We start from the raw sequence: 22,480 nt of genomic DNA, 5'->3' as shown, positions 1-22,480 counted from the left end.
AAGGGGGCTTAACACATGTTATACATGAACACATGTCAGGTTTACATCATGGTGTTCTGTTACAGCATGAACCACTAACACATGTTATAAAGGAACGAAGACTTCTTTCCCAAAGGATGTGACTTATTCAATGTCCCCGCATTAACGTCGCCTACATCCATCCAGCTTGTCAATTGAATATCTTTTATGGATCTGTTTCTGTAAATCAACACACGTTATATATCATTCTAACAGGTGCTTAACACATGTTACAGGTCTGTCTCTGTAAATCAAGCAACCCAACAAAAAAAATATTGTTAAGATCAAAAGCCCCAAACAAGCAACCAAACCAACAAAAAAAAACCCGTTCAAAATCTCATCCTAAAGTTTTGGATTTATTTAAAATACATTAACATTAACCATTACTAGAACACACATTAACTTCTCCTACATCCATCCAGCTTCTCAATTGAATATCTTTATGGGTTTGTTTCTGTAAATCAACACACGTTATATAACATTATAACAGGGGGCTTAACACGTGTTATGGGCATGAGTCTGTGAATCAAGTAACCAAACAAAAAAAACACTTACTGTTCAGATCAAAAACCCAAACAAGCAACTCAAACCAACAAAAAAACAGCTACTGTTAAGATCAAAAGCCCCTAACAAGCAACTAAACCAACAAAAAAACCCGTTCAAAATCTCATCCTAAAGTTTTTGATTTATTTAAAATACATTAACATTAACCATGGATACCCCATTAACCAATACTAAAACACTTTCAGCACACAAAAACATATTAACAACCATTTCAACAAAAAATCAAGTGTGAAATGATATTTCAAGAACACTTACCGGATCTATACCCGTCCGATGAACACGAAGAAGATCTTCAAACCTTCTTCTCACACACACACTCGTACGTGTGTCTTTGTGATAAAGATTGTTGTTTCTCTATCTAAAACATCAACTTTCTCTCTCTAAAAACATTCATCTTGTCATCGCTCTTCTCACACACACACTCGTGCGTGTGTCTTTGTGATTTTTTCAGACCACATGACGCTGAAATTATCTTCAAATGAATATCACCATTGAAGGATCACCATTGAAGACCATGAAGCTTTCTTCTTTTCAATGATGAAGAAAGAGGAGAGAGATAATAGTTAATTGAAAGATTTGACTAGAAGAAAGAGGAGAGAGATTATGACACAAGTGGGTTTTGTCATTTTCAATGCCAAAAGGTGGGTTTTGTTCTACCGAAAATGCCCTCCCAGACTTTCAAATGTGCATTATGCTATTTCTTTTAATTATAATTGTTACTAAAATGATGAGAGCCATTGATCAAGTTGGATGAAAGAGAATCAATGGATGAGGTTGGGTTTCCAAGGTTTTTTAAAAAAGATGGGGTTTCTTACAGAGCCCAGCCCAGCCCTATATATATATATATATATATATATATATATATAGGGAGCCGCTAGAATGAAAACCACCTCGAGTTGTAAGAACCGCGAGAACTACACCCCACAGAGCGCCGTTCGCCATGATTTTTTTTTACAAGTAGATGTGTATATTATAAACACAGCCGTAAACAATCATGGCGAACGGCGCTCCGTGGGGTGTAGTTTTTTACACCACAAGTTTGGTGAAAAAAAAAAGAAAAAAGAAAAAAAAATTAAAAACACCAAACTTGTGGTGTAAAAAACTACACCCCACGGAGCGCCGTTCGCCATGATTTTTTACGGCTGTGTTTATAATATACACATCTACTTGTAAAAAAAAATCATGGCGAACGGCGCTCCGTGGGGTGTAGTTCTCGCGGTTCTTACAACTCGAGGTGGTTCTCATTCTAGCAGCCCTATATATATATATATATATAGGACAAAGATCCGTTAGGAACCACCCTTTATTGCGAGAACCGCGAGAACCAGTGTGAACACAAACAGTAATACCTAAAAAAATCTAAAAAACACCCAAATTTTTTTTTAAATTTTTTTAATATTTTTTTTTGTAAAATTCGCTATATTTAGTTTACAATAAAAAAATAAAAAATCTCCAAAAAAAAAAAAAAATTCCGAGTCACAGTTATCCATGCACATGTGCATTTGTATCTTTTCTTTGACAAATTCCGTAATTCATTACAAATATTAGACAATTGCACTTTCGTTTACACTACCACGTGTAATACACTACTTTTTACGTTAACAATATTAGAAATGCACATGTGTATCTATATGTATCAACATCAAATAAGGTGTTTCGGTACACTAATTTCTCTTTCATCTATCATTCCATCCATAATACACAAACATGCACATGTGCATTTTTGTCATTTCTTTGACAAATTCCGTAATTCATTACAACTATTAGATAATTGCACTTTCATTTACACTACCATATGTAATACAATACTTTTTACATTACCAATATTAGAAATGCACATGTGCATCTATATGCATCAACATGAAATAAGATGTTCTGGTACACTACTTTGAATACACTTTCCCTTTCATCTATCATACCATCCATAATACACTACCATTACCTCCTACCATCCATAATACAATACCATTACCTCCTACCATCCATAATACAATACCATTACCAATATTTTCACTTTATTACATATATGTAAACACCATTTATACCATCCAATCAACATATTACATCATAAATTGACAACTATAACCAAACCATCAACCACTAGATATAACTAACCAAAAAACATGTATATAGGCCTACTTCTCCATTCAAAATCACAAACTTTTTGTACCAAAACACGTTATATCATGGTTATATCTAATGATGCACATGTGCATTTTGAATATTGGTAATGTAAAAAGTAGTGTATTATGAATGGTATTGTAAATTAAAGTGCAATTGTCTATTCCTGATAACGTATTACCGAATTTGTCAAAATAATGATACATATGCACATGTGCATGAAAAAAAAAAAAAAAAAGGATAACTGTTAACCGAAAAAAAAAAACGTTTTTTTTTTTTTTTTTTTTATGGTGACGAAATATAGCGAATTTTTTAGGAAAATATTAAAAAAAATAAAAAAAATTTTGAGTGCTTTTTTGATTTTTTTTTTAGATTTTATTTTGTGTTCACATTGGTTCTCGCGGTTCTCGTAATAAGGGTGGTTCTCGCATGAACCTTACCCTATATATATATATAAAATTACACACTGTACTTTTTTATTAAACAAGTTTAATCATGTCTTGAACAAGTTAAGAATTGCCAGGCTAGGCTACGGCTAAAGGGATAAGAACCCATCTAGTTGAATCCACTACTCATTTTAACCCACCATCCAATAATAGACCATTTACCTTTCTAGAAACTTGTGCAACATTAAAGAAATCCATCTCGAACCAGGTTCGGGAACCCATGAACCCATCTTGCAAGAGAAACAAACCAATTCAAAAACTACTAACCACAAACAATCCTTGACTAACCAAGGAAACAAACCAATTCAAAAACTACTAACCAAAAACAATCCTTGACTAACCACAAGTGAAACAAACCAAGTTCATATACGATGAACACAAACAATCCTTTACTAACCACAAGAGAAACAAACCAATTCAAAAACTACTTAATGGAATTAGACTCGTTAGAACATTGTTCGTAGCATACAGATCCCGTGGAATAGAAAACAAAACCCATTCAAACTACATAACAAAACCGACAATCTCTACAAAAGTTAACTGAAATCTGAATTATCTAAGGGGTATATCTACATATATACATAGTGATGATGGCTCGGTTATGTGAGGCGTATGGCTATATTTTTTACTCCGTAGAAAAAAGGGTGGGTTGGAGGTGACCTCAGGTTTGACTTCAAGATCGGGTCAACTCTATCTGCATTTAACCTCGTTCCGTTTGAGTAACATCCTTTTTTTTGTAATTTACATTTAGCGAGATGTTATGAATCATGAGAAGTGTCTATCATTAAACTAATACGTTTGGCAGTGTCTGAACGCATCAGTTCTCCTTTAAATAGAATCTGGAATAACAAAAAAGAGATGTCATAATTTGGCGAACGATTAGAATACATATATAGAGAGAGAGAGAGTTGGCTAAATGGGCGGGCCAGTTGGACTATGTAACAAATGTAGCAGAAACGGGACAGTAGATAAAACTTTTCGATAAAATCGCTAGCCTTTACTTTAAACAAAGTCCTTTTTCGTATAACTAAAAGCTGCAACTTTCTAAAAAGAGCATTTTCATTACGTTTTAAATTCCAAGGATATAATCACCGAAAAAAAGATCCACCGACTATGTGCGTATACAACAAAGCCTTTATAAATTACTTTTTGAAAGAAAAAAAAAAGTCGCATGTTTTATGCACTAAAAATACGATTACGATTTGGGTGACACCCAACCCATTCGACCCATTTGACTGTTTCATCTTTATCTAACGTTGAATGTTAAAGATAAAACACCCAACCCATTCGACCCATTTGACTGTTTCATCTTTATCTAACGTTGAATGTTAAAGATAAAACATAACCCGTGTCAACCACGGGTCGAAATTGTCACCTGTACTATGGTACAAGAAAGCTTGTATTATAATGATGCATTGATGGCATGGCATACAACCTATAGAACTTTTGTGGTAAAACTTATTTGAGAAAAAAACATCACCTCTGTGGGGATATCGGGTGAGAACCAACGCAATAATACTCCAAGATGTACAACAGCAGGAATCAGTTTAAAAAGGAACGGTGTCGTCACCTGCAAAAAGAAAAAGAAAAAAAAACTCTTAATATCATGTCGCTGGTTTTGTGATGCTACTAACACCAACATATTGTAGAATTTCTCTTTATAGAACATAGAAAACTAAACGGATAAGATTTACATACCAGGCTGAGAGCTGTTGTGCCGAGAAGCAGTAAGTACAATTTACCCTGCAAAACAGATAACTTAGTCATGATATCAACCGAATGATGTTGACATTTTAAAACTATAAGAGGAAGAACTGAAAACGAGTGTTTTATGAATCTCTTTCCAGTACTGTTAGAGGTGGCAAGAAGCCAGGTCAAAATGAGTTCTGGTTAAAAGGGCTAAACGGGTCAATTTTAGCAAGGGTCAAAAAGGCTGGTCCAGATTGACACGTAAACACTTTTTGCCCATTTTTTTGGTAAACTAGTGGGTTACCACCTGCACTCTGCAGTGGGTTCAAAACGTAGATAAAAATAAGCAAATCGCAAGAGTTAAAGTTGTTTGATGTTTTAGTTAAGGGGCTAAACATGTCATTATTACAGTTGAGTGGCTAAACATGTCATTATTAAAGTTGAGGGGCTAAACATGTTGTTATTAAAGTTGAGGGGCTAAACATGTCATTATTAAAGTTGAGGGGCTAAACATGTCATTATTAAAGTTAAGGGCTAAAGTTGTTTAATATTAAAGTTGAAGGGCTAAAGTTGTTTTAGTTATGGGGCTAAACATGTCATTATTAAAGTTGAGGGGGTAAAATTGGTTAATGCGAAAGTTGGTTGATGTGACAAAATAGCATATTTATAGTATATATAATATAATATAATGGTTACCATGTTATCTATGATTACAAAAACAATGGTTTGAAAATGCCTCTGTTAGGTAACGTACTAACCAAAAAGTGGTATAAAACATGTTGGATCGACATATTACCTCAATAAGATGAAGATTGGAGGCACGGCTTAGGAGAACAAACGCAAATTCCCCAATTTGCGCAAGGGACATTCCAACCTACATCAAGACATTAACTAAGACTCATTTGGCAATAAACACAAATATTATATTATATGTAATATATATACACACATATACAACAAGCATGCCCCAGTTGAAGTAGAGGTGACAATTTCGACCCATTTCGGTTCAGGTTGTGTTAAAAGTCTCCCAAAGAGATTTTTAAGCATACAACAAACCTATATTGTTTTATTCCAAAAACTAGATTATCATAGTATATAGTATACACACTAACTGTTTACAAAAAGATGTTATTTAAAAATTCGAGAAAGTGTCCCGGGCCAAATGGCTAAAATATAAATTATTCCATATATTAATAAGTAACTTTTTCATGCATAAACACTTGTAATTTTTGCTTTGGGGATTTCTCAAAAAAAAAACTTGTTTTTTTTTTGTTTTAACCCAAAGGTTTGTGACTTTTGCAATTTTAATCCTACAAAATTTGTTTTTTTAACTTTAACTCAAAAGTTTTCATTATTTGCAATTTAACTTCACAACTTTTGTCAATTATACTTTTCGTCTTTGGTTTAACGTTTTTTACGTTTCGTTACGTATAGTTCTAAATTCTTCGAGTTAATACGACGCAACGTATGAGTGTGGTTCAACTTTTTTATGTTTTGTTTCAAATTTTGCAAGTTAACACGGCGCAACGTGCATGTGTGGTTCAACGTTTTTACCTCTATTTTTCATATTTGAAAGGTTCGTCGCAACACGCAGATCCTAGGTCGAGTTAGTGTTGGTGGTGTGACATTAGTACTATTTGACAACGTTTTACGCCCTGCCGTAACGCGGGGTGTGCTTTGTGGGTTTCCCAAAGAAAAAAATTGTTATGTATATGGTTGTCGTAACCTTGACTTTAGGGGTTTTAAAAAAAAATTGATTTTTTTTTTACTTTTCACCCAAAAGTATTTCATAAATTACTTTTAACCCAAAACTATTTGTTTTTTTTTTACTTTTAACCCAAAACTTTTTATCTTTTGTAATCTATCCTCACAACTTTTTTTTACTTTCAACTTTGATCCTTTATAGTTTTTATTTTCCGCAAATTTTCCGCTTTATGCTTGGTTCTAAATTTTGTGACTTAACACATCGTAACGTGCATCTTTGGTTTAACGTTTTTACGTTTCGTTCTAAATTTTGCGAGTTACCACGACGCAACGTGCGCGCATGGATGAACGTTTTTACATCTTCTATTTTTTTCCCGTTTGACAGGTTTAACATAACGTGCAGGTCCTAGGTCTACTTAGTTATAACTAAAGAATCCCCGCCGCATTGCGGCGGGTCTCAATTCTAGTTTTCGCTAAAAAGAAAAGGTTGAACAGGTCAAACGTCTCCCAAAGTGTATTTCTAATGTGTATAACCTCAAAAATCAATAAATATTAGATTATTACTGTAGTCTGAAACTATATTACTTATTGGAATCGTACTCGAGGTGCAAACACGCCAAGCCTAGCCCGAGCTTGATTACTTATGAGAGCTCGAGCTCGGTTCGAGCTTTGTTTTCAAAGCTCGAGCTTGGCTCGTTCGTAGTTTCTCAAGCTCGGGCTCGGCTCGTTTATAATCTATTAGTTAATACTAATATATCAAATAAAAATAATAGACTCGTTTAGGCTCGCGAGCTCCATAAGTGAAGCTCGGGCTCAGGCTCGTTTACTAAACAAGCTTATTTTAGGTTCGGGCTCAGATCGTAAACAAGTTTAAATATGCTCGGATCGGCTCGTTTACTAGACAACTTTAAATAAAGGGAAATGTTATTAAATATTAACAAAAGCTAATATTACACTAAGGCTCAACGAGCCTTACGGGCTTCACATGCCAGGCTCGATAAATAAACGAGCTTTATTTTAGGCTCAAGCTCGGCTCGGGCTCAATAAGGCTTGCGAGCCGCTCGGCTCGTTTGCACCCCTAGCTCGACACAATGACTGTTTACTGAATAAAACTTAAAAATTGGAGAAAAGATAAATACTCGTTTTTACCGGTTACCCAACCCGATCGTTTCGCCACCTCTTAAGTAAGTAACATACAAAAAGTAGCAGAAACGCTTACAAGAAGAGCGGTCTTGTTAGTGTATCCAAATCCTTTGACAACAATAGCAACTACGAAAGTCTTTATTACAACTACCAGTATAACTGCTGCTAGTAGAATATCAATGTGGTTCCATAGAAATTGAACGTGAATAAGCATCCCAATGCTCGCAAGGAAAAGTGCAGCAAAGAAATTGCGAATGGGTTCAACCTAAAACAAATAAATAAATTAGTAAGCTGTGTATGCTCTTGACTATAGTGAAACAAGTCTCTTTAAAGCATGCCACAGACGATAATGTTTTACAAGGCCACCCTATTGTCAGCTACTTGCCACATAAAATTTTACAAATTTGGTTCTTGAAAAGGATACCAGACTTATTTGTAAGAAGAAAATGAATATAATAATGAGTTAAGTAGTTAACTGCCGTTTTCGTCCCTGTGGTTTGTCCAATCATGTCAGTCCAGGCCAAATTTCAAATTTGTACCATTTCCGTCCCTGACAATCTTGAAACATGTCAGTTCCGTCCAAAAAAACTAACCTCTGTTAACCTGCTGTTTAATGAAGGGTAAAAACGTCATTTTCTTTTTTTATTCTCTTAAACTAAAAAAGGAAAATAAAAAAGAAAATGTCGGTTTTAGCCTTCATTAAACAGCAGGTTTTAACAGAGGTTGGTTTTATGGACGGAACTGGCACGTTTCAAGAATGTCAGAAACGGAGATGGTACAAATTTGAAATTTGGCCTGGACTGTCATAATTGGACAAACCACAAGGACGAAAATGGCGGTTAACTCTGTAATAATTGTTGAGCCCACATTGATGAGTTAATATTACTTGTTCAAGAGTATGATGAGCAAGATCAGTTGTTGATATCATCACTCCAGCAGCAAAGCTACCCAGTTCAAGGCTTAGACCCAACTTGTCACTACACTGAAATCATAAATAAGCCTTTCTTAGAGATATTCTAACTACGTTATCATCAGACAGTAGCGGATGTGAAAGCAAGTATAAGTAATTACGTCAAATAAGATGCAAAAGCATTAATAATTTCAAGATGAACGGGTCGGTAGGGTTGGGTAATTGGTGTTTTTTTATAAAATTGTCAATTAGGATCACAAAAACGATATTATCACAATAATAATCTAGATCTTTGAACAAAAATAATTTAAGGGGTGGATGCATCAAACGAGAATGAGTAAAATGCCATTTTCGTCCCTGAGGTTTGGCTAGTTTTGCAACTTTTGTCCAAAGGTTTGTTTTTCCGCATCTGGATCAAAAAGGTTTGAAATTTTGCCATTTTCATCCGGCCCGTTAACTCCATCCATTTTTCTCTGTTAAGTCAGTGGCATTTTCGTCTTTTTACCTATATTATTTTTGTTTTTTATTTAATATGGGTATTTTAAATGCTTGTACATAAAGTGAAAAAAGACCGATTGCCCTTTAAGTTAACAAAAAAGGCGGAAATGCCCCTTACTTGTCGGAGAAAATTGGATGGAGTTAATGAGCCAGATGGAAATGACAAAATTTCACACCTTTTGGATCCAGATGCAGTAAAACAAACCTTTGGACGAAAGTCGCAAAACTGGCCAAACCTCGGGGACGAAAATGGCATTTTAATCAAAGAGAACTGTAGTGACTTTCAGCCCATAAACCCATACGACCCATTTCCTTTTAGATAAAAAAAATTCCGATCCATTTGACCCGTATGAGATAAAACACAACCCACTCGTAAGTAAGTAAACTGGTCATGGTCGCCACCTTTAAAAAACATAATGCCAAAGTGTAAAAAGAGCAGTGGAGCTAACCGATGCAACTATTAAGCAGAATGCGACAGATGCCAACTGATAAAGCTCATTGGTCTGCAAATTGTCAATGAAGTAACATTAAAACATATGAAACATAATGAAAGACAATAGCAATCATTTTAGGAAACAGAGCATAGATTAATTAGTTAGAAAGGGACACAGAATACCTGAGATGATAGGCGTATCATAAGATTGAAAAACCAAGGTATACAAGTGCGGGAAAATACCGATAAAACAGCCAAGAATATAACTAAAGTCAACAACCTGATAACAGAAGTCATTAGAGAATGTACAATGGAAGAGAGAGTTCGTATAAAATAAGTAACTTTATAAACAAATAATTAGCTAGAAAGGGACATTGAACATTGGCAATTTTGACACATTTATATACACAGAAAGGGTCAATATAGGATATGTCTGATTTCTAATAGGCCAAACAGGTAGAATTACAAAAATAACTAAAAGGAAATGTGCTGAAAGTTGAAACTCACCGAAAGTGTAATTTTTAATGCTTAAACCCTCCTAAATCATTATATTAACATAACTAGGTTATAATCCCGTGTATTACACGGGTTGATAATGTAATGTTATCATAGTTTTTAATAGCAAATAGCGACAAATAGCGATAAGGGACCTATATGCTACATAGCTAGGGGTGTAAACAAGCCCAGAGGCTCGAGAGCTACTCGTGATCGGCTCGGTTAAAAGCTCGAACGAGCTGAGCCTTAACGAGCCCGAGCCCGAGCTCGAGCCTGAAATAGAGCTCGTTTTGTTATCGAGCCCGAGCTCAAGCCTGAAATACAAAGCTTGTTTAGGCTCGCGAGCCTAAACGAGCCCATACAAAATTTTAATTTTTATATATATAATATATTAATAACGATGATAACATTGATGAGCCGAGCTTTGGCTCGTTTAAGCGATGTTGAAGTGAGCTCGAGCCGAGCTTTTAGCTCGTTTAAGGTTGTTCTCAAAATAGTTCGAGCCGATTCGAGCCGAGCTCGAGCTTTGGGTTTTACTCGCGAGCCGAGCTCGAGCTCAAAGAAGTAGGCTCAAACCGAGCCGAGCTCGAGCTCGAGCTTCATTAAAACCTAACGAGCCGAGCTCGGCCCGGCTCGTTTACACCCCTATACATAGCGAATAGCGACCGCTATTTTATATATAGCGATACACTAGAAAAAGAATTTTGAAAATTTTTATATGTATATTATATCAAAATACCTTGGTATATATGCTATTTTACATGTATATTTAACAAAAACCTATAAATCCAGCTATTTTATAGCTATATCTAATTGCTATTTACATCAAAAAAAACTAACTGTCGCTATTCACGCTCGCTATGACCCAAATAGCGACACTTGGTCGCTTCGCTACATAGCGTGCTATAGCGGTCGCTATAGCCGCTATTGACAACTATGAATGCTATATAATTAGTAATAAAAAAAGTTACGGTTGAGTAAACTCATGTATTATACTAACAGAATAAAATATAATGTAATTTGTTAACATATACAGTCGTCAAGATATGTATTTAAAAAAAAGGAACATTGACGTGACAGTTATAAATTTTGTTAAGTTAAATTTTAAAACGTTATTTCTTTCAATTGGGTATTAACTTTGTTTTTTTAGTACCACCTATTTTTTTAATATTTAACATATTGTATTTTTACCATTCTTACAATCTAACCACATTAACTATTTGAATTATTTTTTAAGATCATATATAAAAACCATTATCTTCATATTCTTCTTTTTTAATATTTTAACCAACATAATTTTGAACTTGGTGACGCTTTTAAGTTAAAAACATAAGTTTATTTAAGAAATTAATAATTAAAATCATATTAAATTAATTTGGTATCTTTAATTAAAAAAATACCTATTTGTCAAAAGCGCAAAAAGTGCGCGCCTAGGCGCCCGGGCGCAGCGAGGCGCACCTATAGCGCCTGGTGGTAGCCTAGGCGCAAAACTGGGATTTTTTTGAAAAAACGGTGCTGAGGCGCAAAAAGCGCGCGCCTAGCGCAAAAAAACGTTGTTGAGGCGCAGGGAAAAAGGTAAAACAGCACAAATGACCATTAAAAACGAAACCGAGTGCGTGCAAAACTGCCTCACGCGTGCAAAACTATTAGCTACATGATCTTAAATGGCATGTATAATAGTTTTTTTAATTTTATATGTGGAATCTTATTTATTATCAAAGCATAACATTTTTTTTTATATTTTTTTTTCTCTCTGTGCGCTTTTCTTAAAAAAACCCACTCTTTTTTTGCGCCTAGGCTCCGGGCGAGACCGATGCGCCTCGCCTGCGCCTTGCGTCTTTGACAACATAGAAAAATACCCATAATTAAGTAGGAGAGAGAAGCGGGAATACCAAAAAGTTGATGGCTCCAATAAATGACACGTGTCCCCCATCGTTTTTCTTTTATTATACGGTATAGATAGATCATCACTGATGTAATATAACCTTTTTTAATCATATATGACACAAAATATTTATTACAAAAGTTTAAAAATCAAGGACAAAAGATGTTTCAGGTAGACCCGACCCAGCCATTTTGTTTTGCCACATCTTGTACAAAGTTAACTGATAAAACATCAGAAATAAGTCCAATTAAAATTCATATGTGCTTCATCAAGAATAAATTAAACATCCTCATACAAAAAGAAACACAGTTCACCACATTATATCTGTTTGCTTTATCAGGTGAGGCTGTTTAAAAACTTAGAATGCAATATTTATTTACAGTTATGCATGTATTTGGTAAAATATGGAAAATGTCATCATATGTACTATATTCATAGAGGTTCAGGTTCATTTACTTACGTCTTTGTCATAGATAACATGCCTTCAAGAATTCCAGAAGTACCACCAAGGATTGGAAGTAGTGCAAATAACAAACCCACCGCACAATCCTGTCGCATTAAGATACATTACTAAAGGTAAGTCTTTACATCAAATGAGTAATAATTCTTTGATTCATGCTGAAATGGGTCAAGCCAGGTTGACCAAAAACACTTTTATCCAAATATAATATCTTCTTATAAATAATGCTCCCTCATTCCCAAACTTATTGTCCACAAACAAAAACAAATTAAGATATTTGCAGTTAATGCAATTTTTAGTTAACAGAAAGCCTGTTTTACATTTTTACCATTGACGCATTTAAGACAGTAAGATACCATTGGAATGCAATATGATAATGAAAATTAAAAGTAAATGAGAAAACTAGTAATAACAACTATCCATCATTTAAAAGGTAGAAAATAACTTTGCAAAAAACTAAAATAGTAATGTGGACAAAAAAACACTAATGAGCTTTATCATAATACAATAAGCTATGAGGCTACTTACAAAAAGTTAACCCAAACACCCGCTAAGTGTGTAAAATGCGATTACAAGGAAAATTTATTATTTCATTAAGAAATGAATTTTGTTGCGTAAAACCATTTAGGAGGTTTCATGCATCAGAAGTACACGTTGAACAATCAACCCATTGGCATGTTTCCTTTTTAGGTTTTGTTACACATTTGACCCATTAATAAAACATAACTGAATTAACCCATTGACAAATGGATCTAAAATCTCTAGAATGCCACCTTAATGGTTGTCTTTTCTATTACCACTTCACCGAATAAAATAAAGAAGAAACTTACTTGCAAAATAAGGGTACCAACAGTGACTTGCCCATAGAGAGTGCTAATACTATTCTTTTCCATCAGAAACTTCAAAACCTATGGTATACCAAGACATTTTTAAAATAAATTCAATAAATGGCTTGAATGTTCAGTTATGATATATATAACTACCACTGCTGTTGATGACATGGAGAGAAAGGCCCCAACAAACACACCTTCAGAAGCTTCACCACCACATAACTACAAAAGAAATTGCATGCTCGTATAAAATAAGGTGTAGGTGATATCAAGGGTTTTCTAAAAGAATTTTTTATTAAAAAGGGCATTTTTGAAAAAAGAAAAAAAGTTAAGGGTGTTTAATGAACCAAGATACATACTTGGGTAGCCTATAAACTAGTTTCAATACAAAATGTGGCCTTAATGAAAAAAGTTGAATACTTGGGCTGCCTGCACATACATAATCACTTTTAAAGCTATGCAGTTAATGCGGTAAAAAAAATCGGATATCGGTCAAGGACCGATGTTTGAGATATAGGCTATCGCGGTGGGATATCCGTAAATTTAATATCATGCAGAATTTTTATATATAGCAATTTAACACTAACAGTTAGCAATTTGAGATATATACTCTCCTACCATTAACAAATTAACCTTTTGCATCTTGCAAAACACTAACAATTTTACCTAGTAGGAACTAATTAAGACTTAAAACACTACATTTAACACTAACAATTAACAACTAAGACAACTAACATTTAACACTAACAATTAAGACTTAAAACACTAATAGCAGCAATAAGAAGAAAGACGGCTGGTAGAACTAAAAAGAAAGGTACTGATATCGGGAAATCGGTGACATATCGGTCAATATCGCCGATAATATCGCTACCGATATTTGACACCGATATTTTACATGGGGACAGATAACCGATATATCACCGATATTAACTGCATAGCATGAGACTAATTCAATGAAGAATTTTCGTTTATTGTCATAAAAAAACCTTGTTATAAGAGCAGAGAAATTTATAGAAGAGATACATACCATAGCGATTACTCCAGACAAACACATAAAAAGAAGTATCTGGAGAAAACCTCCTAAGATAGCAACTGTTCTGACAACACGAAGCTGCAATTAACAAAAGTGAAAACTTGATTATGAGAGTGTGTCACACACACAAAAATAAATTAAAGATATGCAATTTTAAACGTTTCTTTTCTTTATGCAAGTTATGTGATTCTTAATCTATGTGTGCACGTGCACAGAAGTAGGAGGTTGAGAAACCTTTGCTGCTGAGAACTCCAATCCCAATGCAAAAAGAAGAAAAATGACACCAAATTGAGCAAAAGTTTCCACCTGCATAATTAAGAGCATAAGGTATACGTCAAAATTGTAATTTAATCTGATAAATTATAACAATCCTGAAGACATCACCTGAACCAGCTCATTAACAAAGCTAAGTCCACCTGGTCCAATCACAGATCCTGCAAGTAAATATCCCGTAATAACCTGCATGATTTTGATGTGTATATATAGGTGTTAGAATAATGAAAAAATGAATTATATGCTTAATAGGTCTTTTAAGAATAGGACGACACCGTTAGCACATTCTGCAAGTTTCAGGAAGAGATTATTTTGAAAAAGAATAACATAACGAGCGATTAACAGATAATGTAAGAATGAACAGACCGGCTGCCCAGCACAAGCAAATGCAATGCCACCACAGGTTGCAGAAACAATGACAACAACCAAATCAGATATCAATCTGTTACAATTAAAAATAGAAATTAGCTACCAAATTTCAGAAGAAAAAAAAAATTGAACTACGAGACGTACCTTATGTCTAATTGTAGCACAGGATACTTAGATTTGGGATTAGACATGATAAAGACATTGCTCTGAGTAAAGAATGCAGTATAAGATCAGTTCCTTGATATCGAATATAGATTTCACATGCAAAAACAAACAAATAACTGAAAAGAACATTTTATTCTAAGCACTAGGCTTGAAAGTAGGCCTGTAAATGAACCGAACGAACACAAATATATAATCACGAACACAAATATATAATCGAACAAATTCTGTTGTTCGTGTTCATTCATTAAGAAAATGGGCATGTTCGTTTATGTTTGTTAGTTTAAAATCTAAACAAACTGTTCACAAACGTAAAATGAACAAAAACAAACAAACTTAAACGAAGATAATTTAACAAGCATAAAACAACACAAATGAACATAATTGACCAAACATAAACGGACATAAAGTAGCTTTTTTATATAAATTATTGATTAATTACGATAAGTTTTTATGGAAAGCTTATTTTTATTAGTGGAAAGCCCAATTATCAATTAGTTGTATGTATATAAGTAGTTAGAAAGCCTATTTTATGTTTATATTCGTATAAATATAACTCCATATGTATTTACTAAAATATAAACGAACAAACATAAACGGACGTTCGTGAACATAAATGAACAAACAACACGTGTGTTCATGTTCGTTTATTTAATTAAATGAACAAATAATTTTTGTTAATGTCCGTTCGTTTACTAAATAAATGAACATAAACGAACTTCCCGCCGAGCAAGTTCATGAACGTTCGGTTCGTTTACAAGCCTAATTGAAAGGATAAAACATTACTTTGCTGTCTATCAGTCTTGGTGTATCTTCAGGACGGTTCTCATTTTCCAAATTGAAAACATCATGAAGCTGAAACGACCTACAATACAAGTAAAAACATTATGCATATTAGGCTTTTGACTTCCGTAAAACCAAGGAGCAAGAGAAATGGAGAACATATCAAATGTCTTCTCATCGAAATCGAAAACGACCTAATATAAGAGCTACATGTATTGTTTTGAGCAAAGTGCAAACTAGTTTGTTACAAAAGAGAAAAGTAAATACAATGAGCAGCACATACTTCTCCTCTTTGCTTTCATTTCTCTTCGACGTGACTCTAGCAACAGTTTCCAAAACTGCCTGACATGTCAAACATGTAAGAGAATTATAATAAAACACTCCTGACCCTGTTCTTAAAAAATGAAAGATATAAATATAATGCAAAACCAAGGGTTTTCCGAGTAGATGATATATAGATTACATTAATACTTTCCATAGTTGTCAAAAACGAATAGTGGACGACATAGTTGTTAATGGCGAATAGCCGAATAGCAACAAATAGCGTTAAGGTACCTATAATCCTATATGCTACATAGCGAATAGCGATAAATAGCGGGCGCTATTTTATAAATAGTGATACACTAGAAATAAAATTATATCAAAGTACCCTGGTATATACACTATTTTACATGTATATCTAACAAAAACCTAAAATCCAGCTATTTTATAGCTATATTTAATCGCTATTTATATTTAAAAATAAAAAAATAACTGAAATCCCGCAATTTATGGCTACATACCCTGAAGCAACCTACGACCTACGCTACGATATTCGCTAGCAACCATAGTGACCGCTATTGACAACTATGGCGCCCGATAGCGACAAGCTACCTATATGCTACGTAACGATAGCGATGAAATAATGGGCGCTGTTTCATGTTTAGCGATACACTAGAAGAAAATTTAAGAAAATTTTTATTTGTATAATTTATTAAAATATGTTGTTTGTACATGTATATTTCATCTAATACGCTATTATATTAAATAGTTATATTGAATCATAAAAAAAACGTAACGGGCATCGCTATTTATATTAAAACAAAAAAAAAAAACCTAAAATCCCGCTATATTCACGCTATGGAGTCGCTAATCATCAGGTTTCGAGAAAAGGTTGCTCCGCTATGTAGCGAACGCTATCTTTGCTATTGACAACAGTGGACATACATACATATGCTGATATACATTAATGTCAGAGTTAACAATAACTAAACATTTGAGGATCTCTAAAACATGTAAAAGCTAAAGCCAACCGACAAATAAGTATTGGTAGTCACCAGAAACATCGATCACTAACCCTAGGGTTGGTGTTGTGAATAAGACCGATCACAACAAAAATACAACATAAGACCTAAATGAGCCATGTTATCTTTTGAAATAAATATAATGATACTTATGGTTCAAAAAAAGATAATCAATGGCATTTTATGTCTACGGTTTGCTTTTCTAGCCAACAAGTCTGAAACTTACATGCAAAAACCCCTAATCTAAAGATCACATGACATACCTGTTGCCCTGCCACACTGTTATTGAAGCTCCCAGGATCAGTAGCTGAGTAAGACAGATTATAATGCAAAGTAAGGTACGTGTTATTTATGCATAGCACCAATTTTCAATTATGATTTCACACACGTAACACCTAGTGTGGGTAAATTAATAAAAATGATTTCCAAAGACATCTAATTGCCCGTCCTAAATCCTAATAATCTCAAAAAGTAGGAGCGTGTGATCATCTAGTCTACAATAGCAAACTAATTAGAAATTACAATCAACTAAATTTAACACAAACAGCATGATTAGTTTGAGTAAACAAAGACATATATTCTTAATGTACCTAATTGCATGCCCTAAATTACTCACAGGAACGTCTGATTCGTTAACAATTTCAAACTAAATCAGAAATCACAATCAACCAAACCTAGCAGGAACAGCATAATTAGTTGGAGTAAATATAGACACATTTTAAATGTACATAGTTGCGTGCCCTAAATAACTCACAGGAACCTTTGATTCTCTAGTTAACAATTTCAAACATAATCAGAAATCACAATCAACTATACCTAGGCACCTAGCAGAAACAGCATAACTAATTTGACTAGATGAATACATAAAATGTACCTAATTGCATGCCCTAAATAAATCATAGGAACATCTGATCCTCCAGTTAACAATTTCACACTAAATAACACAATCAACTAAACCTCACAGACGCAGCATAATTAGCTTGAGTAAATATAGACATAAATTCTAAATGTACTTAAAATACTTAATTGCATGACCTAGATAACTCACAAAAACGTCTTATTAACTAAATCAGAAATCACAATCAACTAAACCTACAGATACAGCATGAATAATTTGAGTAAACATAGTCATAAATTCTAAATGTACCTAAGGGTGAAGGGAGTGGTTACCTATTCCAAATAGGTAAACTCCTAATTCACCCAATCACACATTGCCATGTCAATTCACCTAAATAAGTTACCTAATGCTCAAAAACGTTGGTGGTGGTTTACCTAATGGGGTTTAGGTAAACTATTTAAAAAAAGGGAAAGATGTGTGATTGGTTGAGAAGGAATGGACCCCACCACACACCCATCTCCCCCCCCCCCCCCTCTTCCATCCCTCTCACCGAATCAGTGAAGGTTCACCGCATTGCATGATCTTGTTCGGTAAAGTGGTTGATGGCAGTGGTTTACCTATTCGGTAAAGTGGTTTACCGCATGAGTTTACCTACCACTCCGTATACCCTAAATACCTAATCGCATGCCCTAAATAACTCACAGAAACGTCTTATTCTCTAGTTAACAATATTCAACTAAACCTAACACAAACAGTTACTTCAACTAAACCTAACACAAACAGCATAATTACTTTGAGTAAATAAAGACATAAATTCTACATGTACCTAACTGCATGCCCTAAATAACTCACAGGAACATCTGATTCTCTAGTTAACAATTTTAAACTAAATCAGAAATCACAATCAACTAAACCTAGCAGAAACAACATAACTACTTTGAGTAAATATACAAATAATTTCTAAATGTACCTAACTGTATGCCCTAAATAACTCACAGAAACGTCTGATTCTCCAGTTAAATAAATTAAAACTAAATCAAAAACCACAATCAACTAAACCTAGCAAAAACAGCATAATTATAATAAGTTGACAAAAGATCAAAAACAAATAATTTTAACGTACAAAACGTATGAACTGAAGGTTTTGCTGAAAAAACGCGGTGGCATTTTCGTAATTATTAGTAATTATCAAAATTACTCTACAAATGATCTTGTAGAGTAATTTTGATCTTTGTAGAGTAATTTTGTAAAATGTTCCTGTAGAGTAATTTTGATCAAAAAACTATACCTCACCAAAAAACCCCCAAAAACTTGCAGAGTAATTTTGATAATTACTATCAAAATTACTCTACAAGTGTATCAAAATTACTCGGCAAGTTTTTGGGGGTTTTTTGGTGAGGTCTAGTTTTTTTTATCAAAATTACTCTAGAGGAACATTCTACAAAATTACTCTACAGGATCATTTGTGGAGTAATTTTGATGCTTACCCTACGAGCAAATAATTACGAAAATGCCACCGTGTTTTTTTTCCTTTTTCATGCTATTCATACTTTTAGTACGTTAAAGTTATTTGTACGGGAACTTTACTCATAATAAGTTTGGGTAGATATAGACATAAATTCTAAATGTACCCACAACTGTATGCCCTAAATAACTCACACGAACCTCTAATTCTCTAGTTAACACTTAACAATTTCAAACTAAATCAGAAACCACAATCAACTAAACCTAACAAAACAGCATAATTATAATTAGTTTGAGTATATATAGGCATAAAGTCTAAATGTACCTAAATACCTAATTGCATGCCCTAAATAACTCACAGAAACGGTCTAATTCTCTAGTTAACAAATTCTAACTAAATCAGAAACCACAATCAACTAAACCTAACAAAAACAGCATAATTATAATTAGTTTGAGTATATATAGACGTAAAGTCTAAATGTACCTAATTGCATGCCCTAAATTACTCATAATAACTCATAGGACATAGTTAACAATTTCAAACTAAATCAGAAATCACAATCAACTAAACCTAACACAAACAACACAATTCACAAACAAAAACGAAACAAAATCAGATCTAACTAACCGTCAGACTGTTCATCATCGTTCTCGGTAAACTCCTTTTCAAGAGCGCGATCGAACATATCAGCAACGCTATCTTCCTTAGATCTATTTGATCCAGTAGAAGTGACGTTAACGGCGTCAATGTCTCCGTTGAAAACTACCGAATCTCTAGATGCGACTAAACATGCAAAGCAGAGAAGATCGGCAACGATGAAGATGAATAGGTGGAGAATTTGCGGTTTTCGCAACATTGTGAGGTTGAGGATGGAGGATAACAACGGCGGAGTGTTGTGTTGTGGTGTGGTAGTGAAAGTTAACCGTCACCGTCGGTGGTGGAGACCGGCGGTGTGTGGCGGAGTGGAATTGTTGTTATTATTATTATTATTTAAATAAATATTAATACAGTGGTGTGGAGTGGATGAGGGTGAAGTGTATATTATGCCAATAGTGTTTCTCAATTGACGTAAAGTGTTGGCCCCTATTGTAAATAAAGGTTTGGGATTTTTTATAACTATAGGATAAATTGTTAAACAAGATTGTATAAAAGTATACAAGCAACACAATCAAATGATATGTAAAGAGCATTTTATAAAGTTACTAGAGATTTATAAAATCATTTTCATGGGATTCAATGATTTATAAATGTCCTATTTTATGGGAAACAAATCATGATTTGTAGGTCGAACAATGAGCCAAACAGTTACTTACCGTTTTTGATTATCGAAAACTAAACTGAAATAGAACTATTAAAAATTAAAACGAAACCAAAGGTTTAGAAAGAAAAGCGTAAAGCAAACAACTCACTGTGGTTTGAAGTTTCCAGAATTGGCCGATTGAAGATTTGTGGAAAAAGTTTTACAACGAAACCAAATAGATTACCGATTTGGGAGGATTTACGGTTTTAAACATTTCGTCTCATTGTGTGTTACGCCAGAGAGTTCTATTCTTGTGGTGGCACAACGACTATCAAGTGGCAGCCGACGGTATGGTTCCTGGGGAAGGCCCAAGCCAAACTCTGAAGCCAACGTAAGCGGTGAGCCCGGTTAATACAACATAATCTGGCTGGAGTGAGGCAACAGAGCTTTCCAATTTAGAGAATATGATAGCATAATACAAGAAAGTTGTCGTTACAAAATAAGAAGGTTAGAATTCAAGAAACGATCAAAGGAGGCACGATATTTTTGAGATGAGAACTATGAAAATGAAAGAAAAACATCATTCGTTTACAATCCACCGTCATTAGATTAACAATCTTTTTCATTCTTTATTTAGCCTAAACTTAATTGAATTTATTATTTGAATGGACTTGGCCCACGCTCGGTTAACAAATCTTATTTTATTAATATAAATGTAGCAATTATAAACATATAACTAGTGTTTTTTAATGACGCGCGTTGCGCGAAAGGCATTGGTGTTTTCGACCGACATCATTCTTCAAACGATTCGAGATAAACGATGCGTAACCAGCCATATCCGGCATCGTGGAGTGTATTAAAAAGGGAGCAATTGGACGATTGGATGCTGGGCTATGTGTTTCTTGGAATGCCCACGGATTATTCGGGTCAAAACCACGATTATGAGGATTCATTTTTCGTATTGTGGTTGGATGAGAATCTTTTTTAAAAATAAGATAGAGATGATTATAGAAGAGGTGGAGTAGTGGTAAAAAATGAATAGAAGTGTAAGTATTTATAGTGAATATTTTTTTAAACACATAGCCGTTGGCCAACGGCTAGCCCAAACGACTACTTGTCTTGGCCAATGAGATCCCGTCATGTCATCTTGATAGCCCCGTCCAACGCCCGGGCTGAAACCCCCGCCCAAGGGGCCACGCCGAAACCCAAGCCCACCCGGGGTGGTGACTTGGGCGTTTTTACCCAACCCATGCCACAACCCCCGCCCCCGGGCTGAAACCCCCGCCCAAGGGGCCACACCGAAACCCAAACCCACCCATGATGGTGACTTAAACGTTTGTACCCAACCCACGCCACAACCCCGCCCCATACCCCATATTTTAATATACCCTAAATTCACTGTTTATTTAGTTTGAATTTTATCATATATGGAATGGAATATGGAATGGAATTTTATCATATATGAATTATGATTTTCCTTTGTTTTTCTATCTTTTCTTAACTTGATCATGCAAAAATTAAAATTATTTTTTATATCTTCTCATTTATATTATCTATGTTTTTACATCATTAAATTAGCAATCTTTTTTCATTCTTTATTTAGCAAAAACTTGATTGAATTTATTATTTGAATGGACATGGCCCGCACTCAGTTAACAATTTCTTATTTTATTATTATGAATGTAGCAATTATAAACATATTAACTTGATTATGCGAAAAATAAAATTACTTTTTTATATTTTCTCATTTATATTATCTCTGGTTTTAATGTTTTTTTTCCAAGTAAAACATGAAAGGACTACATTTGCCTAAGCTAGTCATGCTCATTGTATCAATA

General features: G+C 34.2%; 1 protein-coding gene across 2 annotated transcripts; it reads right to left on the bottom strand.

The window, feature by feature from the left end:
• Positions 1-3,553: 3,553 nt before the first annotated feature.
• LOC110928495 (K(+) efflux antiporter 4) lies at positions 3,554-20,481 on the bottom strand. Of its 2 annotated transcripts, XM_022171509.2 has the most exons (20): positions 20,030-20,481; positions 17,363-17,406; positions 16,100-16,158; positions 15,820-15,898; positions 15,016-15,077; positions 14,869-14,944; positions 14,614-14,688; positions 14,464-14,535; positions 14,224-14,307; positions 13,350-13,418; positions 13,197-13,274; positions 12,367-12,455; positions 9,710-9,806; positions 9,543-9,596; positions 8,572-8,667; positions 7,762-7,950; positions 5,635-5,712; positions 4,848-4,892; positions 4,630-4,719; positions 3,554-3,988 (listed from the first exon to the last, which is right to left on the bottom strand). In XM_022171509.2, exons 1-20 carry the CDS (start codon positions 20,256-20,258, stop codon positions 3,908-3,910), a joined length of 1,746 nt encoding a protein of 581 aa, XP_022027201.1. In that variant the 5' UTR covers positions 20,259-20,481; the 3' UTR covers positions 3,554-3,907. The 2 variants fall into 2 exon arrangements, with proteins under 2 accessions (XP_022027201.1, XP_035843215.1); XM_035987322.1 differs by lacking the exon at positions 8,572-8,667 and having other exon boundaries at positions 20,030-20,416.
• Positions 20,482-22,480: the final 1,999 nt, after the last annotated feature.

This window comes from Helianthus annuus, chromosome 3 (genome assembly GCF_002127325.2).
Source record: "Helianthus annuus cultivar XRQ/B chromosome 3, HanXRQr2.0-SUNRISE, whole genome shotgun sequence".
NCBI lineage: Eukaryota > Viridiplantae > Streptophyta > Magnoliopsida > Asterales > Asteraceae > Helianthus > Helianthus annuus.
The sequence above is the reverse complement of the archived record's forward strand: the minus strand, read 5'-3'. Positions and strand labels throughout refer to the sequence as shown.

Excerpts from the sequence above, each read along its gene's own strand:
- LOC110928495 (XM_022171509.2), bottom strand. The coding sequence starts at position 20,258 with ATGTTGCGAAAACCGCAAATTCTCCACCTATTCATCTTCATCGTTGCC. Across the intron at positions 15,078-15,819 it reads CAAGACTGATAGACAGCAAA|AGCAATGTCTTTATCATGTC; the intron begins GTAATGTTTTAT and ends TTCTTTACTCAG. Across the intron at positions 12,456-13,196 it reads TTGGTACCCTTATTTTGCAA|GATTGTGCGGTGGGTTTGTT; the intron begins GTAAGTTTCTTC and ends TTAATGCGACAG.